Here is a 10,773-nt window from a genome sequence, read left to right as displayed (position 1 = left end):
ATTAGAACCATCGACCTTGCGTGCCCCAGTCATTTACCTTAACCACTACGCTACAGGCCGCCCCGCATGTTATTATGAAATAATTTTAGAATTATAACAATGGATGCATCCTCCCTCGGGCAGTATAGGGTTGTGCTAAACTGGTCCCGGAGAGTTGTAGGGTCTACTGTCTTTCAGTTGACTGTTGTAAGCCTCCCAAATACACCAAAAGGTGGAAGTATCTGAGAGGTGAAGGAAACGCATGTAGTCTGACCAATGCTACTGGAACAGGGTTAATTTAACGTTGTCCTCGTGTATCTTACTCCAAAAGATAAGTTCAACTGGTCCTCTGTTCTAACAGTTCAACAAAAGGAACTGCAAATGTCCGCCAATAGTGTGGCTCCATATGATCGCTATCTATCTATCTATGTAGACGTGGATGTGCCTGTGGCCTGTATAGCCTACAATGATGCACTTATGTATCTTGTGACGGCACTGGGCACTGGTGTGTAGGCGAGTGACTACGGGGTGCAGGTATCCTAGGTTGTCTATGTCTGTTAGGACTCTATACTGCTATGTGTGCAGTGCTGCGAGTCAAGAGGATGCAGGTTCAAATTAATACAATTTATTAAACAATGTGCAGTGCAGAAATAGAATGACAATGTCTTACAAGAATTACAAGGTAATTTGCATTACCTGTGGTTTATTCCAGATTATTCAAGATCTTTATTCAGCAACCAGTATACCACACCACCAATGACACCAAACTATTTTCCACAACACCAGCTATCTAAAGACACTAAACACTATGTGGAAAACCCATGATCTATACAGTACTATTTCACCTCAACAGTTCTGGGAGCGTTCCACTGAGGTGGCAGAATTGCGCAGAGGCAGCACAATGATGGGAGAAATAGTTCTGTATTGATGAGAACTGCCTTTTCATCAAACCTTGCTGACCCTGTGTCAACATGGTCGACACAGTCTGTTTCCTTTTGGGGGTCTGCAGAGAGGCACACTTACGTAAAATGACTTAAACTGTGTTACCTTAAAATCAGTACACTATGCTCTCCAGATATAGATCTCCAGACCCTGTGGTTCTCTATAATTAAGGATTGTCTCTTCCTCCGGGTACTCTGGTTTCCTCCCACCCACAGTCCAAAGACATGCAGGTTAGGCTGATTGGAGAGTCTAAATTGCCCGTAGGTATGAGTGTGTGAGTAAATGGTGTGTGTGCCCTGCGATGGAGTGGCGACTTGTCCAGGGTGTATTCCTGCCTTTCGCCCAATCTATGCTGGGATAGGCTCCAGCCCCCCTGCGACCCTGTTCAGGATCAGCGGGTTAGGATAATGAATGAATGAATGAATGAAAATTGTCTCTTGGCTTATAATTGTGGGCATATGATCGATTTAAACCAAGTGACATTCTCTGCTCTACCCCATTCACACATATAAGCGGAGCAACAGAATATTACACAACATGATACTTTCAGCTATTTTCATTCACACACTAAATTACGTTGCGTAAAAATATATTCAACGAGCTTGTAAAAATGAAGGGGTTTGGTTAATAAATATTGACACATAAAGAAGCAAAATAACATTCAAAACATCTTAAATAAATAATGGACACAGTCAGACATCTGAATTTATTCTCAGCAGCACTGACATTTTGATTTTACTCTGAAAATCGTTACAATGTAAGATTTGGTTTTTGATCTATTCAATACGAAATTGCATTTCAGTAGACAGGGGCAGGGTTCTGGAAGCACGTGGCGCTTTAATTGAACAGCACCCCAATCCTAACCCTACCATTTTGTGCTTAAAAATAGTGGCCAGGATGTAGCTGCTATGTAAGCTAATAATAGGGGCAACCATGAATTGTATTTTGTACTAGATAAAAAAATGACTTATGCACATTCGTTTGCGAGATATAAAAACGAATTTAAAGAGCTGCAGTGGCCAAAAAAATGTCTCCGTAATCTACATAACGAGGAGGAAATGCTTTTTTGACTGTATTTTGAAGGACCCCAGAAAATAAATGAAATAGTATCTTCCTGGAAAGGTACAGGTCCTTCAAATAGGCTAATATAGACCTGCATAATATGTCTATGAACCGAACGATACGGCAACATATGTAGTATCGACTCGCGAGGCTTTAAGGAAATAAATATGTACTAAATAGTAATGTGTACATTATCGATGAATACACGATCTATTGCTTTCATATTGTGAACTTTGGCATTTAAGATCCATCCAACGCTCGGCGCGTGCCCTTTAAGAGGAACAAGTCACCCTAACAATGTGATGATAGGACCCACACAGTCTGAATGCAAGCGAAACGGTCTGCAGCAGTGAACGAGCAGACTACCCTATTAGCATTATAATAAGGGCTTGGCGGAGGAATGGGGGGGTAATACGTCTAAGAATAAGAAAACATAAGGATCAAAATGGTATCCTGGATGATATCGAGGACGGTGGTGTAAGTATTTGCTGTGCATGTTCGTACGAAGCGCGTATGCCGATGCGGCCGACGCAGCATCGCTGGTCATGCTAAGCTATAGGTACCAGGGAAGGCAATATAGCTGCAGTTGGCAGCTCCAACGCCTCCATAGGCTCACCGGTAGAGCACCTGCCATCCTTAAAACAGAGACCCTTTCTTTATAACACGAGTAGCTAACAGTTTATCATTGCGAGCTTACAAGATGGCCAAATCAGAGCGACGTCTCTCTTTATTGTGGTCGGCATGTTTTATTTATGTGCGGCTTTCAAGTGTTGGAAAGCTGAACGTTGTGCATCTCGTTTGGAGCGAATTCGTCGCCCAAAATCACGTATTTTCCGGTACAACAACTTGCACCATCGGTACTCTCTTCAGAAATCGGCTATACTGTAGCTAATGGATTAACAACATGAAGAGTGGCTTTGACCTATGAACTCCATTAGCTATATCTTGTGTTAAATTATTGATGTACCAGCAACGAGTAATTTTGCAAAGCCTGACTGGGCAGGTGTTAGGCCTATAATAAAAATGACACAATCTCTTAATTTGATTATTTTCATTTACATTGAAATCATGATTGAGTTTATTTTTGCGATATGATCAGAAGACCATGTGTAACCGAATCTTGTAATTGCTATTCAATCAATAGTCAAAAGACCGATTGCACACAATGCGACCCATCCCGTAACCATTATCAGAAAAGTATCAAGTGTTTTAAGTATTAAAATACCACTGGTACCATTGAACCGTCTGTGGGTGTAAGTAAGGTGGTTTTCTTTTGAGCCTTGACTCTTTGATGGGTGGAAAAAGGTGGGTTTCTTTTGTCGTGGCATGGTGTCTTAATATTCACATAGCACTGGAATGTGTAATTCATAGAATGTATGGAAATGTGTGCGTGCGTGTGTGCTTAACAAGGACCAGTTAATAGAAAATAATTGAATGAATAGAAAGTATATTGTACCCCAGTGGATAAATTACCTTTCTATGACCAGAGTAGCCTACTGTACATAAAGCCCCATTTAAGACATAGTGCGTCAAATCAAAACATACCAACTTGTATGTATAACTTGTAGGTTTTAGTACAGCTGGGCAGCTGAGGTATGACAAAGCGGAATGTGTTTGAGGTGACAGGTTTATGATGATGTCACTGATGTCGCCTCCCCTCCCCAGCCTGGCCTTTGGGATCCTGTACCCCGCCTACTCCTCCTACAAGGCTGTGAAGACCAAGAACGTGAAGGAATATGTGAGTGCAGCGACGCTAGCGTGTTTTTTTTACCCATGCTCCTCTCCTGCGTTCCCACAATGCTCTGTGTCCAGACTGTGTGGGGAAGCCCTGCGTCTCTTTGTTTAGGCAAGAGGGAGGGGAATATGTGAGTGCAGTGAAGCTAGCGTTTATTACCCATGCTCCTCTGCTCTCCTGCCTTCCCACAATTCTCTGTGAACGGACTGTGCAGGGGAAGCCCTGCGTCTCTTTGTTTGGGCTAGAGAGAGGGAGGGAGGGGGGGTGGGGGTGTGTGAATAAAGTTTGTGTTAATGGTGACGATGATGTCCACAGTTTACCGTACGCAGCACACCCTGTTGTTTACGAAGGCCTAGGAAGGGCAGAGCCCTGTTTTCTCCTCGTACCCGTGGGCATAAAAACGCTGTTTACCCTCCTCTCCCGTGCGGTGCTGTTAGAGAGAGCCCACTGCAGGGGGTTACCATGGAAACCCGCCGGGCCGGGGAACCGCTCGCAGCGGCAGACAGCGATGGGCGTCGAGTGGAGCGGCCCGTCGACGGGCCCTGTTGTCATTGTGTTTCCGACAGATGGTTGGCCGCCCCGCGTCTCTCCGGGTCCTTGCACAATGTGCAGTTCGCCGGAAATAAAAGTCATGAGGAAACCGGTTTAGTTTTGTGTCGAGGGCGATCTGTGTTATGTGCTGAGAAGCGCTAATTGTGATTGGAATATTAAGTATAAGATGTGTGTGTGTTGTGATTCAGGTCAAGTGGATGATGTACTGGATTGTGTTTGCCATCTTCACAACGATAGAGACGGTCACAGATCTCGTCCTATCATGGTAAGCGAATGTTTTTTTGGGGGGGTTTTCTTGCTCTGCCAAGAGTCCCAATGCACTCCTACAACTAGCCTCCTCCAATCTTAACCCCCCCCCCAGTAGTATGCTAAGATTAGCGTACACACACACACACACACACACACACACACACACACACAAACACTAGACACTGCTACTTACAGTACCATTCCCTGTGAGAGGGTCCTCCCTGATGTGCCTGTTTCCAGACACGTGTCCAGTCCCTGGAGCTTGGAGCAGAAATATTCCATCCATTTTACTATGAAACGAGAGTCATGTTACCATCCTGACAACAAAATCAATCGGGTAACCGGTGTCAGTGCACTGCTTGGTCATGGTAAAGGGTAGAGTCTTTGTTATTTCTGTTTAAGTGTAGGCTGCTCAGTGTTATTTTGAGTGGGGTTTTTTTTTTTTTTCCTTGCTTTGTGAACCACAAAGCTGTCAATGCCCTTAAACAAGCCATTGTAAAACTGGCAGGTTGTTTGAAACTCCTATATTCATGTAAAATATCGTCCATTGTACCTAACGCAGTATATGATATTATTTTATGGTAATAAAACTACAAACATACTCCAGACAGTGTGCTATCCTTTCAAGTATCACCCAAATTGGTGTACAAGGGATGTTTCAAAGAAATGGTGAGGGGAAATCAAACAGAAAGGGGCAAGAGGAAGAAATATAATTTATATGAATAAATGTTCCCAGTTCCACCTGTCAGATGCAGAATGTCACACTCTTTCTCTCTGCCGCACCCCTTATTCATTTAAAGGGGCAGTTCACCCAAAAAGGAAACCGTTTACATTAGAAAAACTCGTAATGTAGGAACGTCTCTTTCTAAATATACTGTCATAGGACATCAACAGAGCTCGAAAAATTGAATTGCCGTATTGATGAGCATGAAAGATGAGACCCATAGAGGTCCATTATATCATGGTGAACTTTTATTCAAATCTCAGCAAAACTATCTGAATGGTCAGGTAATATTCTGAGGAATTTTCTGGTTGAACTGCCCCTTTAACTGACCCTGTTGATCACCCCCCTCTCTCGTCTGTCTGTCTGTCTGTCCGTCTCCACTGTGTTCCCAGGTTCCCCTTCTACTTCGAGCTGAAGATCGCCTTCGTCATCTGGCTGCTGTCCCCCTACACCAAGGGCTCCAGCGTGCTCTACCGCAAGTTTGTGCACCCCACGCTGTCCAAGAAGGAGAAGGTGAGCCGCCCTGTCTCTCCTCCCCCCCCTACCCACAGCCAGAAGCAGACTTATCCAGGTGCCGTGGATGTGGTGCAGCCATGGGGGGGGGTGCACTTAGAGAGTTGATATTGAAATTGGTCGTATCTTTTAACCTGTTGAAGAGTAGGTGTTTTGGAATATTCAAAATTGAATTACTAGTGGTGATCATTACATCAGCGTTAGAATGTTCAGTTAAGAGCATTCTAATCTCATTTTTGTGACCTCACACCATAAAGGGCTAACAGTGGGCTGATTATGATTGGAATGGTCCCCATCCTGCTTCACACCTATATGAGTGCCAGGCTGGCTCCACCCCAGCCTGTGGCATCTTAACCAGGCTGTCTCTCTCTCCTCTCTCTGCTTCTACAGGAGATAGACGAGTACATCAGTCAGGCGCGGGACCGCAGCTATGACACCATGATGCGTTTCGGCAAGAGGGGCCTCAACCTGGCGGCCAACGCAGCCGTGACCGCTGCCTCCAAGGTGAGGCATCTGAGCGTGGCGTGGCGCCCCCCTGTGGGTCGGTCCGAGCGTGACGTCCTCCGTCGCAGTCTGGTCGATGTGGCTGTGGTCATGTGGTCAGAGCATGAGGTTTTGTACGCTCCCTGAATCTGCTTTGATGCTGTGTAAATTAACTCCACTTTACATTACCCCAATGGCTCAGGCCGTTGACTGATCCTGCTGATTTAGGCGATCTTTGTACTGTCAACTCATCTCCACTCAACACATTTTGGGACCGCATCTTCACGGATGTGTGGCATGTCCATTTGGCATTATAATAATTACACTGGTCTCGGATTGTTGATCTTGGTGATACGGGCTAATTAGCGTGCCCTCAATGACTTCGGCTTGCGATATCTTCGTTAATGTAGGTCATAGAGACATGGGTCATCCACGACGATGCGGTTTGAAAGTGGAGCGGCCTTACTGTAGCATAAGGTAGTAATGGGGACACGGCTTGTGACCTGTAAGATAGCAGGTTTGATTCCAAGGAGTTGTCATTGCAGTTGTACCAGTGAGTAAGGTACTTTACCTAAAGTATATACGCATCCGACTTCATAAAAAAAAAAAAAAAAAAGTCTAAGTGGATTAGATGTGGATAATGCCCTTAGGTGTGTGTGCGCGTGTGTATATGTGGGGTGTGGAGTCGTTGACATGGGTTTTGTAAGTGCGGCAGGTTGGGGGGTGAGGTAATTGGGGATAAACGCAGCGTTCTCTCCACAGGGGCAGGACGTGCTGTCAGAGAAACTACGCAGTTTCAGCATGCACGATCTGACGCTGATCCAGGACGAGGACGAACTACACCTGCGCAAACCCGACGCCCGTCAGCGCAGCTCCTCTGGCCTCGGGGATGATGTAGGAGTCGGGGGAACTCTGCCTCGCGCAAAAGGCACGACTCGTCAAGGTACTGAATCAATACAGCGTGCTGCTGGGTAATGTAGTCTACAATAGAGGGTACTGAATCAATACCGTGTGCTGCTGGGTAATGTAGTCTACAGTACCGGGTACAGAGTGGACATGTCACATCAAGGTACTGAATCAATAAAGCATACTGCTGGGTAATGTAGTCTACAGCACGGTATAGAATGAACACAGTGTGCTGCTGGGTAATGTAGTCTGCAACACAGGGTACAGAGTGAATACAGTTTGTTAGAGGGCAGGGTGCTTGTGGCAAAGGGGTCCAGCTTATTTCTTACAAATGATAAATAAACTGTGAACCTAAACTTGATCTATTTGCTTCAGCTGATGATTTCTGTATGGCTAGCCCCAGGTATGTGTGGCAGTGGTGTATTTCCAGTGACCAAGCCGGGCTCTACAGTACTCATTTTATGAGCTTTTTCTCCAACTTACAAAATGGTATATAAGTATACTAATATTTTTTTAAATGAGGAGCACATATGCTCCATGGGAAACGTGTTAGCCTTGAGCCTTGCCAGGTGAAGGTGGGAGGAAGTTCACGCTGAATGGCCAGTGAGGAGAGATGGAGCTGTGATTCCTTGTATCTCATTATCACTCTGTGGTTCAGGGATGGGATAAATGTTCTTGTCTTGTCGCATTTTTATTGTGGTCTGATTTAGGAGTGAATTGGTCATGATTGAGCCAGGGATAACTAGTGGATGCATACACCCAGCCCTCCAGGACACAATGCTGGACACAATGCCTTCTCTGTCCCCCCCCCGCCCCCCCTCCCCAGCCCGCGTAACGCCCACACCTTCTGACGAGTCCCGCTCGAGTTCCAAGGCTGACGGTGACCAATCGGACGCCAGGACGGAGCAGTCAGACGAGGACGTGGTGGAGAAGGTCCCGAAACGCACGGCCAGCGTGAAGGCCAAGAAACCGGCCGCAGCCAAGGCCGAGGTAGGCCAGTCTCCACGCCCCGCCGCCAGACCATACTGTACACACTGTCAAAGACACAATATCTGTAACCCGTATCCGTTTCCATTATTCCCATTTCATTTCTGCCATAACAATCAAGGAAATCAGCTCATGGAATCCCCCACCTCCATTTTGCTAAGGCACGGCCATATACTAACGTGTGTACGATAATGAGAGGTAAGTCTCTGTTGGTCACGGGTCAAAACGCTAGTCTTAGAGGGCTCCAGTGTGCATGTATTTGTGGTTACCTTTCAATTAGCAGCCAATTATTCTTATGAACAAGTTGAACTCTTCAGCAAATCAATCACTTAAATGAATCACTCTGAAATTTACCAACAGCCAACAGACACTGCAGCCCTCTTGGACAGGGGTTTGACTGCCCTGCTGTAGGTAGTTCTTGCTGAAATGTTGGTGACGCGTTGGTTTTAAGCTTGCGGCTGGGAGACTGGGTGCGGAATCGGGATTAGAGCTCTTTCCGGAACAATCTGCTCTTGTGTTTGTCGGTCTTGCTCTCTGGGCACGCTCGCTGTGTTTGTTCATTGTGTCGCTGGCTTCTGTCACCCTTCTCCTCCCAAACCCAGAACAAGACGGTGAAGAAACAACCAAAGAAGAAGACCTCTCCTACGGGCAGCACGACCGCAGAAACCCCCTGACCTGACTCTCTCCGGCGCCGACACAACCGCACTGTCCATCTGTACGTCTGTCTGTCTGTCGGTCGGACCATCTGTACGCCTGTCTGTCTGTCTGTCTGATTTGCACTTGCACATTCTCTCATGCGCGCTGTCTTACACACACACACACACTCATGCACGGTTGCTCACACTAACAGACACATACATACACACACAAGATTTTCGTCTGTGGGTAGATCCATTTAAAAGCTATAAGTAGAGGGTCTTTCATAAGCCATAATACGGGTAGATGCAGCAGGAACGCCTTCCTCCTGTGTGGCTCTGGTTTGTAATCTTTTGTGCAGTGCCCCCCCCCCCCACCCCCTAATCACACACGTCTGTTCAGCTTGCCATGTCTCCTTGCTTGTTGACCTTTGACTTCGATGGTCCTTCAGCCTGTGGAGCTGCTGCCAGGATTTAAGGGTGTGCGTCTGTGTGTGTGTGCCTGTGTGTGTGCCTGTGTGTGTGTGTGTGTGTGTGTGTGTGTGTGTGTGTGTGTGTGTGTGTGTGTGTGTGTGTGTGTGTGTGTGTGTGTGTGTGTATATATATGTGATCTTTGCCACTTTGTTCCACTCTTAAGATGGTACTCAAGGTAGTCCTGTCCCATCAGGGAGCTCTGTAGCCGTGTACCCCACACATGCATTACTGCATTACTGACCACGGCACCTGGCCGTCTCCGGTCTGTCAGGTGTGCTGCGTTTTAACTAGGCCTTCTTTCTAATTCTGGAAGCACATTAGTTAGGCTGTTTCATGCCTCTGCAGACTTTATTTTAGGGAAATGGGACAGCTTCTCTGGGAATGGAGAGATGAGCAGTGAAGGAGTGCAGATGGAGGGATGAGGTTTTGCGACGTGAGAGAGGGCTGCGGTCATACTCTCCTTATTTTCCCAAAATTTGGTAAAAGTAAATATCCGGTCTCTTATTCATACAAACTGAAACTAAGGCTAAAAGAATGCACTGTCTCTCTGCATGTAGCATTTGGAAAGCTGATGGCTATGTGTGTGTGTGTAGATAGACCCATTGCTCAGAATAGCAGCTCTTCAATCCACTTATGTTTACAGAAGTTTGCCTGTGCCATCTTGTCACACCTCTGCTTTCTCAGAACTGCCCTCACTCCCGAATTAACCAACAGTCATGCGTTGGTTCTGGGACGGAGGGGTTGTGTGTCTCTCTGCCTTGCTTGCTTGTAGTGCGTTGACTTCCTGCAGGCTCTTGTGACATGGGGGGGGGGGGGGGGGCGTGTCAGTCTCTACTCTTTGGTCCAATCACAGGAGCAGAACCAGCAGTGGGCGTCTACATACAGAAAAGCATCTTTATATGTTCTCCACTGTTTACTGGAAGGAAAAAGGCAATGTGCAGAGAAGTCCAATTAGCTTTCTTTTTTAAATTTTTTTATTAGCTTTGCAGTTATGTTTTAATGATTGCGCGACAGCTACCCTTCGAGGCGCACGTTTTCCCTGGAGAGGAACAGGAAGTTGTGGCTGGGGTAAAGGGGGTTCGTCTTAGGCACCGCAGGGTTTGAAGTGGGGTCTATTAGGGTGTAGCAGAGACATTAGGGTGGGGGTGTGGACACCTGACTGTAGTCTGGAAGAGGACGGGGGACACCCCAGGACAGTTTCAGACATGGCTGTACCTTTGGGGTCAGAATGGGGCGTGTATCAGTGTGTTCGGTCGACACCGTTGTTGGACGGACACATGTAGTTGCTCTGTGCTTCAAGTGTGCCTTGGCACTGCTGTTAGGAACAGCACAATGAGCTGAAATGCACACCCTGCCAAGATCACTGAATTACCACAGGATTTGTGTCAAAACCTCTTTATTTCGCTTAAATCTAATGAGAGATTTAAAATAGTACTGTACAATTAGCTAGTGAGTTGCTTGTCGGAGACTGTCTTCGCTTATTGTCTAAGACACTTTAATTATATACAGCTTGTTTAAAATGTGTGTTTTAT

General features: G+C 46.2%; 1 protein-coding gene across 1 annotated transcript; it reads left to right on the top strand.

Annotated features, from left to right (window-relative positions):
• The first annotated feature begins 2,265 nt into the window (after positions 1 to 2,265).
• On the top strand, positions 2,266 to 9,126 carry LOC133133694 (receptor expression-enhancing protein 2-like). Its single transcript, XM_061249848.1, has 8 exons — positions 2,266 to 2,460; positions 3,649 to 3,721; positions 4,459 to 4,535; positions 5,636 to 5,756; positions 6,147 to 6,260; positions 7,002 to 7,182; positions 7,972 to 8,135; positions 8,735 to 9,126. Exons 1-8 carry the CDS (start codon positions 2,429 to 2,431, stop codon positions 8,804 to 8,806), a joined length of 834 nt encoding a protein of 277 aa, XP_061105832.1. The 5' UTR covers positions 2,266 to 2,428; the 3' UTR covers positions 8,807 to 9,126.
• The last annotated feature ends 1,647 nt before the right edge of the window (positions 9,127 to 10,773 follow it).

The sequence above is a fragment of the Conger conger genome, chromosome 7, assembly GCF_963514075.1.
Source record: "Conger conger chromosome 7, fConCon1.1, whole genome shotgun sequence".
NCBI lineage: Eukaryota > Metazoa > Chordata > Actinopteri > Anguilliformes > Congridae > Conger > Conger conger.
The sequence above is the reverse complement of the archived record's forward strand: the minus strand, read 5'-3'. Positions and strand labels throughout refer to the sequence as shown.

Bases quoted from the DNA above. Each gene is read 5' to 3' on its own strand.
- LOC133133694 (XM_061249848.1), top strand. From the start codon at position 2,429: ATGGTATCCTGGATGATATCGAGGACGGTGGT. The intron at 3,722-4,458 runs GTGAGTGCAGCG...GTTGTGATTCAG, and splicing joins CCAAGAACGTGAAGGAATAT to GTCAAGTGGATGATGTACTG. The intron at 5,757-6,146 runs GTGAGCCGCCCT...CTGCTTCTACAG, and splicing joins CGCTGTCCAAGAAGGAGAAG to GAGATAGACGAGTACATCAG.